Consider the following 14,124-nt stretch of genomic DNA (forward strand, 5'->3'; position numbering starts at 1 on the left):
ACGTTACTCTTTCGGTTGGACTATGAAATAAAATTCAAATTGAAATTACACTTCTGTTTGTTTAAAGAAATCTTCAGAATTATTTTCGTGATTTGTACTTGAATGACTCTTGAATGTCCTACCTGAACTACTAAATAGAGCAGCCGAATATTATTTAAGGGCACTGAAAAAGCACTAAATGCATTTCGTAAATTCTTGAATTTCGAAAATTCCTGTTTCTGTTAAAATTTTGCAAAACACGATGTCACGTGTGTTAATAGACATAATGCCCTAGTTAAGACCGAGCCGCATGCCTTTAGATATTCGTGTATAACTGACTGTTCAAACCTGTTTCAATAAGAAGCAATGAACGTCGTAAAGTTAGGGGCGAATAGAGCGAGGGGCGGATTGGGGGAGGGGGCTGGTTGGGTTGAAGAGGAGAGAAATGGATAAAACGGGAGACTTCCTACCGGGCGCTAATCCAGCCCAGATTAGCCCACTCTCAAGTGAACACAACTCTCAGCAGATTTCAATTTAACTCAAATATTCATAACTTTGTGGAAAAGTCTTGAGATAAATCAACAGTATTCCTTACACAGACAAACTGTCCCAGCACAGGCAACTCACTCAACTACAACAGTGTTAAACATTGTCAAACGCATTATTCCTGTGCCAGCTTTTGACGTGTGATTGTTACTTAACTCTAAAAGGCTTGGTTTTGCGACATCCAAATTTGGAATTTTTCGGATTCGGAACAGCAAAAAATGTTTTAATTTCAAATATTGTTAATGATTCCTTGTTTGTTGTTTTTTCAAAGTGTATTTCAACAAGCGAGCTAACTAAAAAAATTACTGTAATTGTTCCTATTTATCATAATTCACGACATTCTGATGATTTTAAAATATCACATCTCGATTTCAAAATTTTTCCGTTGATTGTATTCTTTGAATTTGATTTATAAAACTTGACTGAACTGATTAAAACAACAGCAACAAAAATGTCAAAATGAATCTTTTTCCGAACTACTTACTGTCAATTATTCTCTTCGCATTGTGTCTATTTCACCACTCATCAAGCAATGAGTACCTACTGGCCGAATACCTGTTCAAGAATGACACGTACCACAAGTACCTGGTACAGTCCAGACCCCCCACGGAGGGGGGAATGCCAGTGCAGGTCGACTTCAGTCTCACTGTGGCACAAATTGTGGCCGTGGATGGACCATCCCAGACCATTAAGCTCAGTTTATGGCCTCAATGTGATTGGTAGGGATAATTTTAGATATCACACTTTTGAGTAGGAAAACCACATAGACAGTTGTTTTAGGACTTGAAAAAAGACACCAAGTCTTGATCTTTTGAAAAAAAAATGACGTGAAATCTTTGGGTTTTCAAAATAAGGACGTAGTGCTGATTTTGATTTAAAAAAGACGCAAATTAAGTAAAATAAATGATGGATAGACCTTTCATAATTATCCGCCTAACTTATCCCTTTTACTTTTCTTGACTCTTGACTAGCATACACTCTTTCAGCTGATTTCCTGCATAATTTCCACACATCATTATATATAGTAGTTTACATCAGTGAGCTTATGCTACCACTGAGTTTTGGCAGTGTTTCGACGTTGATGAAATTTATATAAAGAATGTGTTGAAAAATTGGAAACTTTTCAAAAGTTGAGCAAAAATTTTAATATCCAGCGAATAAGCTGTTTTCTTAAAATTATAACTGATGTAAAGATTGCACTCTAGTTTTATACAAATTATGCTTTTTTAGAAGCAACAAGCAACAAGCTTTAGTAACTTTTAAATGTTGAATGAAGAAATATGTACTGAAATTTCAAAGTGCGGAATTTGCATGAAAATTCTGTTGAGCCAGTAATCAATTTTTGCAAGAGATGTGGTGAGTTTATGCAAAAAATTTGCTAAATTTGAATTTATTTTTTCTCAAAATAAGGATTTTATGTAAAAAATGCGGTGAAAAATTGCTGCATTTTGTGGGAAATGCATTAACAAAAGCAGAAAATAATTTTGTCTAGTACGTTCAGTACATAAAACTAAATAGTCCACTTTTTAGGACAAATGGAAACATAAGCTCCTCACTTTCAGGGCATTCCTTACAAAAATGATTCTCCTATATTTCGACACAGGCAAGCTAAAATCACGATCTCCATAATCTTGTCAATTGGGTTTTGATAAAGTCTTTTTTTCAAGTGCGATGATAGGAAACTTTTGAAATCTTGTTTATCGAGAACTTTTTTATCGAAAACTAGCGATGTCTCTATGTTTACTATATGATGAAGCAAATTTTCCGAGACGAATAAAATCTCGTCGCTTTCTTAAGAGCAGAGTTCTTAGCACTTGCTTTTACCTGAAACTAATTTTATTTTCAACAAAATATGTTGATGAGATGACAAACAAAAAGCAGTAAAAAACATAAAATGCGATTAGTTTCACGAAAAATTGTCGTATCATTAATTACAGGAAAAACAGGTAGGCATTATCTTAGCTTTTGGTCATAATTCAGCTTTCGGGATAATTACTGTCCGTACTCATTTGTCAATAACCCAACACAAGAAGTCTTAGTCTAATTGAACTGTTTTGTGAAAAACATTTCAAAAGCCATAGTCCTCAACTGAATCAAATAAAAGACTATTTTTAAGAAATGGTCGTTATTGATTCAGGAGTGGAGTGCTAATTTCTCGTGGAACGCAAACACCAATCAAGGCATATCCTTCCTGCATATCATGGAGCACGTTGAAAAAAATTGTAGACAAATATAATACTCCTTTTGCCAAAAAAAAATCAAAGAAACCATGAAAAAATTGATACACTTTAGAAAGGGAAAGTTTTTTTCAGGAAAAATTTGTACCCTGAGGACTTTTGAAATAGATTGCATTAGATTTAGAGCAATTTGAGCTTTACATAAGTCTGACAACTTTCTAAAAAGGACAAGAATAGCAAAAACAATTTTTCAGAATTTTGCATACATGCAGTTTTAAATTATTTAAAAAGCATTCTCAAAATTGTTGCCCAAAAAATTTTTCCCTAACTCTCAATGGTCCCAAAAAATTAGAACTGAAATTCAATATTCAATTTCAAAATGATTCTCAAGGGAAATTTTTAAGAGAAAAATTTGCCTGTAATAGTACGATCAATATCAGCACTCGAATTTGATTTCGAAAATCATTAAAATTTGTTAAGATTTGTGAACGAAAAAGAAGACCGTGGTCCAATTAAAATCAAACTCACGGAATTGAAGCAAACAACCTTGATATCAAAAAGAGTGACAATACCGCGATAATATCAATGTTTACTAAATAGTAGTACAAATTTTGTTTTATAGCTCCTTAAATAAAAACATCATTGTGAAAGAATAAAAGAAGCTTAAAATTTCCGGAGACAAAAAAAATCTCGTCGCATTGTTAACAGCAGAATTCTTAGCACTTGCTTTTACCTTAAGCTGATTTTATTTTCAACAAGAAATGTTAATGAAGTGCCAATTAAAAAGCACTGAAAAAAATATAAAATGCGATTAGTTTCACGAAAAATTGTTGTATCAGTATTTACAGGAAAAAGAGGCAGGTATTATCTTAGCTCTTAGTCACAATTCAGCTTTCGGGATAAATACTTTCCGTACTCATTTGTCAATAACCGAACACAAGAACTCTTAGTCTAATTGAACTTTTTTGTGAAAAACATTTCAAAAGCCATAGTCCTCAACTGAATCAAATACATAAAAGACTCTTTTTAAGAAATGTTCGTTATTCATTCAGGAGTGGAGTTCTAACTTCTAGTGGAACGAAAACATCTATCAAGGCATATCTTGCCTGCATATCATGGAGCATTTTAATAAAATTGTAAACAAATATAATACTCCTTTTGGCAAAAAATAAATCGAAGAAACCATGAAAAAGTTGATACACTTTAGAAAGGGAAAGTTTTTTTCGGGAAAAGTTTGTACACTGCAGACTTGTGAAATAGATTGCATTAGGTTTAGAGCAATTTGAGCATTACTTAAGTCTGAAAACTTTCTAAAAAGGACAAGAATGTCAAAAACAAACTTTCAGAATTTTGCATACATGCAGTTTTAAACTATTTAAAAACCATTCTCAAAATTGTTGCCGGACACTAAAAATTATTAGATAAAAAATATGCAGGTAGTATTTTTGTTTGGATTGCAGGAAAATCACTTTAGCTTTGAAAAGCAGCAAAAAAATTTCCCTAACTTTCAATTGTCCCAAAAAATTAGAACTCAAGTTCAATATTCAATTTCAAAATGATTTTCAAGGAATATTTTTAGGAGAAAAATTTGCTTGTAATAGTACGATCAACAGCTTTCGTAAATTCTATTCAATTTAAATGAGAAATATATTTTCGTTTAAATTTTTAAAAATGAGCACAGAAATCAATTTCTTGGTTGATGTGAGTCAGGTAAGATTTATTAAACAATTAATTCAAAACAAAGAAAGTGACAAGTGAAGTAATACTCGCAAATACAACAGCAGAGGGTAATGATTCAGATCAATATTCACTCGCTGACTTCTCAACGAGTGACGAAATGACCACAACAAAATATCTAACGGCTTAAAGAGTTCTTAGCACTTGCTTTTACCTGAAACTGATTTTATTTTCAACAAGAAATGTTAATGAGGTGCCGAATAAAAAGCACTGAAAAAAATATAAAATGCGATTAGTTTCACAAAAATTTTTAAGAAAAAAATTTGCTTGTAATAGTACGATCAATAGCTTTCGTAAATTCTATTCAATTTAAATGAGAAATATGTTTTCGTTTAAATTTTTAAAAATGAGCACAGAAATCAATTTCTTGGTTGATGTGAGTCAGGTAAGATTTATTAAACAAATAATTCAAAACAAAGAAAGTGACAAGTGAAGTAATACTCGCAAATACAACAGCAGAGGGTAATGATTCAGATCAATATTCACTCGCTGACTTCTCAAAGAGTGACGAAATGACCACAACAAAATATCTAACGGCTTAAAAAGTTAAGCGAGACAAGTACTGAACTAATGATAAATAATCTTCATAGAGAAAAATTTATGAAAAACTATTCATGATAAACGAGACGATCCAACAACTTGAAAAAAAAGGTAGAACGGAAGACGAATTGTAGCAACTAAAACAAAACTTGCTATAAAAAATCCGATTGTAGGTTTTCTCCCGTTTTCTCAATATTTAAGTTTGCAATTGATACAAGTTCACGTAACAGAAAACTTCACCTTTGAAGTTTACCTCCTTTTGCGTCGTGAGCAATATCAGCGCTCGAATTTGACTTCGAAAACCATTAAAATTTGTTATGATTTGAGAACGAAAAAGAAGACCGTGATCCAATTAAAATCAAACTCACTGAATTGAAGCAAACAACCTTGATATCAAAAAGAGTGACAATACCGCGATAATATCAATGTTTACTATATAGAAAGACAAATTTTGTTTTAAAGCTCCTTAAATAAAAACATCATTGTGAACATTGTGAAAGAATAAAAGAAGCTTAAAATTTTCTGAGACAAAACAAAACTCGTCACATTGTTAACAGCAGAGTTCTTAGCACTTGCTTTTACCTTAAGCTGATTTTATTTTCAACAAGAAATGTTAATGAGGTGCCAAATAAAAAGCACTGAAAAAAATAAAAAATGCGATTAGTTTCACGAAAATTTGTTGTATCAGTATCTACTGGAAAAAGAGGCAGGTATTATCTTAGCTCTTAGTCACAATTCAGCTTTCGGGATAAATACTATCGGTACTCATTTGTCAATAACCGAACACAAAATGTCTTAGTCTAATTGAACTTTTTTGTGAAAAACATTTCAAAAGCTATAGTCCTCAACTGAATCAAATACATAAAAAACTGTTTTTAAGAAATGGTCGTTATTCATTCAGGATTGGAGTGCTAACTTCTTGTGGAACGAAAACACATATAGAGGCATATCTTGCCTGCATATCATGAAGCATTTTATTAAAATTGTGAACAAATATAATACTCCTTTTGGCAAAAAATAAATCGAAGAAACCATGAAAAAGTTGATACACTTTAGAAAGGTAAACTTTTCTTCAGGAAAAGTTTATACACTGCAGACTTTTGAAATAGAGTGCATCAGATTCAGAGCAATTTGAGCTTTACTTAAGTCTGAAAACTTTCTGAAAAGGACAAGAATGTCAAAAACAAACTTTCAGAATTTTGCATACATGCAGTTTTAAACTATTTAAAAACCGTTCTCAAAATTTTAGCCGGACACTTAAAATTATTAGATAAAAAATATGCAGGTAGTATTTTTGTTTGGATTGCAGGAAAATCATTTTAGCTTTAAAAAGCAGCAAAAATTTTTCCCTAACTTTCAATTGTCCCAAAAAATTAGAACTCATATTCAATATTCAATTTCAAAATGATTTACAAGGAAAATTTTTAAGAGAAAAGTTTGCTTGTAATAGTAAGAATAATAGCTTGCGTAAATTCTATTCAATTGAAATGAGATAAAAAATTTTAGAGTAAATTTTTAAAAATTAGCACAGAAATCAATTTCTTGGTTGATGTGAGTCAGGTAAGATTTATTAAATAATTAATTCAAAACAAAGAAAGTGACAAGGGATGTAATACTCGAAATTACAACAGCAGAGGGTAATGATTCAGATCAATATTCACTCGCTGACTTCTTAACGAGTGACGAAATGACCACAACAAAATATCTAACGGCTTAAAAAGTTAAGCGAGACAATAAGTACTGAACTAATGATAAATAATCTTCATAGAGAAAAATTTATGAAAAACTATTCATGATAAACGAGACGATCCAACAACTTGAAAAAAAAGGTAGAACGGAAGACGAATTGTAGCAACTAAAACAAAACTTGCTATAAAAAATCCGATTGTAGGTTTTCTCCCGTTTTCTCAATATTTAAGTTTGCAATTGATACAAGTTCACGTAACAGAAAACTTCACCTTTGAAGTTTACCTCCTTTTGCGTCGTGAGCAATATCAGCGCTCGAATTTGACTTCGAAAACCATTAAAATTTGTTATGATTTGAGAACGAAAAAGAAGACCGTGATCCAATTAAAATCAAACTCACTGAATTGAAGCAAACAACCTTGATATCAAAAAGAGTGACAATACCGCGATAATATCAATGTTTACTATATAGAAAGACAAATTTTGTTTTAAAGCTCCTTAAATAAAAACATCATTGTGAACATTGTGAAAGAATAAAAGAAGCTTAAAATTTTCTGAGACAAAACAAAACTCGTCACATTGTTAACAGCAGAGTTCTTAGCACTTGCTTTTACCTTAAGCTGATTTTATTTTCAACAAGAAATGTTAATGAGGTGCCAAATAAAAAGCACTGAAAAAAATAAAAAATGCGATTAGTTTCACGAAAATTTGTTGTATCAGTATCTACTGGAAAAAGAGGCAGGTATTATCTTAGCTCTTAGTCACAATTCAGCTTTCGGGATAAATACTATCGGTACTCATTTGTCAATAACCGAACACAAAATGTCTTAGTCTAATTGAACTTTTTTGTGAAAAACATTTCAAAAGCTATAGTCCTCAACTGAATCAAATACATAAAAAACTGTTTTTAAGAAATGGTCGTTATTCATTCAGGATTGGAGTGCTAACTTCTTGTGGAACGAAAACACATATAGAGGCATATCTTGCCTGCATATCATGAAGCATTTTATTAAAATTGTGAACAAATATAATACTCCTTTTGGCAAAAAATAAATCGAAGAAACCATGAAAAAGTTGATACACTTTAGAAAGGTAAACTTTTCTTCAGGAAAAGTTTATACACTGCAGACTTTTGAAATAGAGTGCATCAGATTCAGAGCAATTTGAGCTTTACTTAAGTCTGAAAACTTTCTGAAAAGGACAAGAATGTCAAAAACAAACTTTCAGAATTTTGCATACATGCAGTTTTAAACTATTTAAAAACCGTTCTCAAAATTTTAGCCGGACACTTAAAATTATTAGATAAAAAATATGCAGGTAGTATTTTTGTTTGGATTGCAGGAAAATCATTTTAGCTTTAAAAAGCAGCAAAAATTTTTCCCTAACTTTCAATTGTCCCAAAAAATTAGAACTCATATTCAATATTCAATTTCAAAATGATTTACAAGGAAAATTTTTAAGAGAAAAGTTTGCTTGTAATAGTAAGAATAATAGCTTGCGTAAATTCTATTCAATTGAAATGAGATAAAAAATTTTAGAGTAAATTTTTAAAAATTAGCACAGAAATCAATTTCTTGGTTGATGTGAGTCAGGTAAGATTTATTAAATAATTAATTCAAAACAAAGAAAGTGACAAGGGATGTAATACTCGAAATTACAACAGCAGAGGGTAATGATTCAGATCAATATTCACTCGCTGACTTCTTAACGAGTGACGAAATGACCACAACAAAATATCTAACGGCTTAAAAAGTTAAGCGAGACAATAAGTACTGAACTAATGATAAATAATCTTCATAGAGAAAAATTTATGAAAAACTAATTCATGATAACGAGACGATCCAACAACTTGAAAAAAACGTAGAACGGAAGACAAATAGTAGAAACTGAAACAAAACTCGCTATACAAAATCCGATTGCATGTTTTCTCCCGTTTTCTCGGTAATTAAGTTTGTAAAAGATAAAAGTTCACGAAACAGAATTGTTCACCTTTCCAGTTTACCTCCTTTTGCGTCGTGAGCAATATCAGCACTCGATTTTGACTTCGAAAATCATTGAAATTTGTTAAGATTTGAGAACGAAAAAGAAGACTGTGTTCCAATCAAATTCGCTGAATTGCAGCAAACCACCGTGATATCAATAATAGCTTCGATATTATTTCGCAACTATTGCGGTACGACAGAAGTAGAGTTGGGCTGCAAAACGATTGCAAAAATCTTATAGGATAATTTCCAGCTCCATATTTTCCGTTCTTCATAAAAGCAGACAACAATTGATCTTCCCAGATTTTTGAAGATAACTTAGGTTAGTATTTGGTGGTCTGAACAAAAAGACAAGACAATGCTGAGAAAATTTTTAAAAAGTCCATGCACTACCCAGACTGAGGTCCAAGACCAGATCTCAGATCAGAGCATCACAGACGGAAATTACCACTGATCAGAAAACCGCGGTGAAATTTTTTATGCAATTGAGTTTCTTATCAGACCCACTTGCGCTCAAAATTGGCGTTGATCTGTGTGTCCTGTCCCTAAATTGTTCCCTAATCAGATTTTCCTGCTTCCTAAATGGTCATTAATAAGAGCATTTACCCTTTGGGTTAATCTTTCTTCAGCTCTTACGCTCCAAATAGTCTCATCTAATCATTCCTAGCAATAGTGAGTCTTTCAGCGTCATTAGTTAATTCATTCCATAAAGATTGATTTTTAGCAAATGCATTTACGTTTGAAGCGCATTTACGTTAACTGCTAACAAAAAGTTTGCACTGAAAAGTTTCTGTTTTTCCATATTATGCACATGGTTCTTGCAAAATAACTAAAAGGGGACAGAGTTGCATGAATTATTTATTTCTCAGCTGCTGTTCATTCCTTATTTGAAGGAATTGTGGCTCTTTTTAGTTGCTGAACCTATTGATTTCACTTAGAGCCATTACAACTGAGTTTGGAAAGATTTAAGATTTGTTGGCTCAACCAGGAACCAAAAAGTAAAATTTTTGCTCTTGGTTCCTGGTTGAGCCAACAAATCTTAATCAAATAAATGGCAATCAATTTTGCATTGAATAAATTTGTTTTGGTTCTGATCGGAATTAATTGCGCTCAAAATTGTCTCTGATCAAACTCAACTGTACTCGAGTTTGCCTCTTATCAGCCTATACTGCGGGAATTTTTGAGAGCAGAAGTAACAGATGTAAGCTCGAGTCAGTTTGAAGAGAAGCGAATTTGGTCTGGGACCTCAACCTGTGTAAAATATTGCCACTCAATTTGTTTTTTCTTTTAGAATTTGTTTTCTGGGGACGAAATACAACGAGCAGCGACCAGAAAGGATAATAAATGTTATCAAGAGTTGTGAAGATTTTGTTAAGAGCTATCAAGAATTTTTCTTGGTTTATCTTGATAAGGTCATACCAAGAACATATCAAGATTTACCCTGAAATGTTGCTGTTTCAAGTTCTTGGCAAGATGTTTCAAGTTTTGCAGCAGATGTCAAGTCATGCATGTCTTTTCAAGTTGTATCAAGTTTCGTTTCATTGGGACAGTAAAATATTCAATTCTTCTCAAAACAATTATGTGCTCTAAAGAATGTATAGGAAACATATCAATATTTTCCTACTTTTTCCCCGTTTGGGTTGAACTCAGGTTGAATCTCATTGACCTGAAAGCTGACGTTATGGTTGGTTTCGATCTAACAACTTAGGTTTATTTATTGTGAAGGTACGACCAGCGTATGTCTTTTCCGCCCGAAATGTACGAGGGTCAAGTAAGCTTCCGAGTGCCCTCCGACACAGTCTGGCTCCCTGACGTCATGCTACTCAACAATGTAGATGGGGCATACAACCCCACATTCCCTGCTAATGTCCTCATCACTCCAGACGGTGAGAGGAGATGTTTTGCCCCCCCCCCCCCCCCCAGTTTTTTTACGTCCCCCAGCTACAAATTATATGTTGTTATATAGCATGTTACTATGTAAAAAATAGCACGTGCGCCTGGGGCGTAAAAAATATAAGCCCATACTAAGCTCGGGGGCCGAAACAGAATAGATCAAAAAAATCAGACACTTAAAAAATCACGGCAGCATTGATTTAACGTGTTCATTTGCGACAAAAAATAACCCGAGCGATCGTCTAAACGAAATAGAAAAGCAAAGATAGAAATCAAAAGTACATTTCTGACATGGCATTAAATTCTTGACTCATTCAAAGATTATGGTAATTTATACAATAGAGTTATTTAAGTAACGCAAATACGGGGGTAATGTTGACACGTTTGTGTTTTTCAGGCAAAATATCCTGGCTACCTCCAAGTATCTACGTGGCCACGTGTGAGATGGACATGAATCTATTCCCATACGACACTCAACACTGTCCACTCCACTTTGTGTCCATGAACTATGACTCCACACAGCTCAACATGACTGCCCTCAAACCTCTCTTCAATCTACCCGATTCCAGCTACGAAAGCACGGAGTGGGAGCTACAGGTGCGATACATTTTGATATCTTTATCTTTTGGTCGCCAAAAATTGAATAACTAATCTTGTCTCAGCCAAACAATTAGAAGTGGCGAAGTAGGATTTGAGTAGATCACTATGCTGATGCTTTCAGGGAAAATGATTAATCAACTACCATACCTACTGCTTGGATGACATCCAATGGTGATCAAATCGGTTGCAAATAGTTTGCTAACGAAACATTTGAATTCCAAATCTCAAGTATGCAATGCCATTTAAACGGCTGTTGAGTATCGTGGTCAAATAACAAAAAATACCCAGGTTGAGTTCTAGAAGGTTTGAGGCAAGAATGTCTAGACCGAAGACGAACGCACGAAGTGGGCGTCGTGCGTTCAAATTGACATCAAAAAACACCCGAAAGTCTGGACATGAATGCACAAAAATCTTGTGAACACACGAAAGTCTGGAAATAAGATCTTTCCGTCTGGGACGGCTTGGATATACTGGTTCCCATCTGGCACCTCAACTGGGTAGGATCCCCCGATTAGTTCGGCCGGAAGAAGATGCGGTCCACTTTTAGAAAATCTTGTCGGTTCGGTTTTAAAAAAGCTCGAATGATAGCCCCTTTTTCCAGAAGACAAAGAAGAACATGTTTCATGATGGCCGAAACGAGTGATTTATGAAATGTTTTCAGGATGTGACAAGTGTGGCTGACATAATCGAATTCCCAGGGGGGTACAACCACTCTCAAGCCATTGTCACCTTCCATTTGAGACGAAAGCCTCTCTTCTACGAAGCAACTCTGTTAACGCCCATGCACATGTTGAACATTGTCGGTGTACTGACCTTTCTGCTACCCAGTTATGGAGGCACAAAATTGAACATCACAGCTAATATCTTCTTGGCTTTTATTATGCCATGGTTGATCATTGTGAGGTTGATTCCGTCGACTGCTCATAGTATCCCGTTGCTGATTGAGTACTGCTTCTTCAGGTCAGTAAATTAAAAGAAAAGAAAAAGATTTCCGCATCATTATTTTGTGAAAAAGATTGCGCAGCTTTTGTTTGATTTGTTTCTTTTTTTTTAGTTGATCAATATATTTTTGAATTGTCTGAAGATAGGATGCAAATATCAAACGTGCACCAGTCTTGAAAGTTGAAAATGCTGGTTCGAGCATTCTTAAAAAATATGTTTGCCAAATATCTCTTTCTGTTTACAGCCTATTGATGGCCATAATCAATAGTCTCTTCTGCGTGATTGTGGTGAACCTGCACTGGAGGTCTCCCCACACCTGTGTCATGTCAAAGTGGTTCCGATTCCTCATCCTAGAGACTGTCCCCAAATTCATATTCATGCGAAGGGCAAAACTAGATGGTATGTATACTCGTATTATCTACAGCTTTCAATACAGTTTAGGGCTAAAATTGGACCAAATATCGACTGAACTGTAAAAATGACGATCATATATAAGTTTAGTTATCAATAGCCAGGTTGAGGTTCCAGACCCAAGCGATGTCTGATTGGACAATTTCCTGACCTTGCCCTCTGATCGAAACTCGCGAACCCAAGCGGCCTCTGTTCAGCCCTCTGAGTGACTATGGTCCAGGCTATATCATTCGACCATAACTCTTTTTATACCCTGTAATTTGGGTCACACTATACCTCAAGAGTTTGACCCTAATTGGCCAATCAGAGGTTGCCTAGGCCTTGCTCCTCAACCTCAGTAACAATCTAAGAACAGTCTTTCATGCATAACAGGCTTCAATCTACAACTTTTTAGATAGGCATCTTTTCAATCTTTTTGGATGTCTTTGAAGCAGTTATTTTTCTCATAATCTCATTCAAGGCATCCATTTCATATTGTAGAGCGCAGACAACAACACGAAGACCTGGAACAGTTCCATCTGATGTATTGCAACAGTCCCCCCGTTGCCTCCTCATCACTGGGAACCCTGCCCCCTACCCTACAGCCTCTGGCACTCTCAATCAAGAACGACTTCACCCGTGCCTCAATCATACCCGGCTCCCCCCTGGACGATGACCCACCAATGATACCCGGCATGGTACATAATGGTCAGCCACTGCTACAGATTGGAGGTTCGTGTTAATTGCAAAAAAGTGCGCCTATAAATTTGTGTAGAGATTTTGTTTCCAATTACAAAGATAAAACCATTAAGCAAACCAACAATGGCATTAGCTAACTCCATATTTACTGCTAGAGAACTTGAACTTATTATATAGAGAGCCACGGCCAGCCAGGCGTGCTATCATTGCAGTAGTAACAGCACTAAAGCTACGTTGAAGTAGGAACTTTTTCATCCACAAGTTGGTCCAGGTTGACTACCTTAGATGGAACTTTGAAAACTTACAAAGGCTTATACGCTGCCGTATAAAACTTACAAAACTTTGTACGGCACCGTATAAGGCCGTAATAAGTTTTCTACGGCACCGTATCAAATTGATGTAAATACCAATTTCTAAAGTCTACCTTCCTAAAACCGGTTTCAAAAACAACGCGTATCTCATACAAGTCATTTTTCATTACTTTTGGCACTTTTCACATCTATAAAAAACTACAAAACTTAGTACGGTGCCGTATAAGGCCATACCAAGTTTTGTAATTTTTCCAAGGTAATGTTTTCAAACATTAATTTGCCCTGCAGGTACGCTTGATGGGTTAATGCACAGAACCAACCAGTTTTTTCATGAGCGCATCTAAACAATGGCATGATGGTTTCGTCAATGATAACGCCAAAAAAATCGGAATGGGAAGAGTCAGTGATTTCAGAACTTTTAGCGTATAACATCTAACAAGACGGTTTATGGGAATTCCATCGAGGAAAATTGTTATCAGTTGTTATATTTTTGCAGAGCCGGTACCGAATTGCATAATGAGAAATTTTACTCAATTGTACATACTGTTTACACACTATCTTAATTTATGGGAAAATTCATACTGCGGATTTTATTACGTCAAATTTCAAAACTTTTCTCGGGCAGGACGTGAAAAGATCCGT

At 34.5% G+C, this 14,124-nt stretch overlaps 1 protein-coding gene across 1 annotated transcript; it reads left to right on the plus strand.

Annotated features, from left to right (window-relative positions):
- Window positions 1–464: 464 nt before the first annotated feature.
- Window positions 465–13,204, plus strand: LOC142358100 (neuronal acetylcholine receptor subunit beta-2-like; the record flags this gene model as incomplete). The annotated part of the gene is made up of 6 exons (XM_075409565.1): window positions 465–1,244; window positions 10,373–10,533; window positions 10,938–11,137; window positions 11,802–12,100; window positions 12,327–12,481; window positions 12,974–13,204. Coding segments are annotated over exons 1-6 (1,306 nt in total), but the record flags the coding sequence as incomplete, so codon positions are not given.
- Between the last annotated feature and the right edge of the window lie 920 nt (window positions 13,205–14,124).

This window comes from Convolutriloba macropyga, unplaced genomic scaffold (genome assembly GCF_964194025.1).
Source record: "Convolutriloba macropyga unplaced genomic scaffold, txConMacr16.3 SCAFFOLD_3107, whole genome shotgun sequence".
NCBI classification, from domain to species: domain Eukaryota; kingdom Metazoa; phylum Xenacoelomorpha; order Acoela; family Convolutidae; genus Convolutriloba; species Convolutriloba macropyga.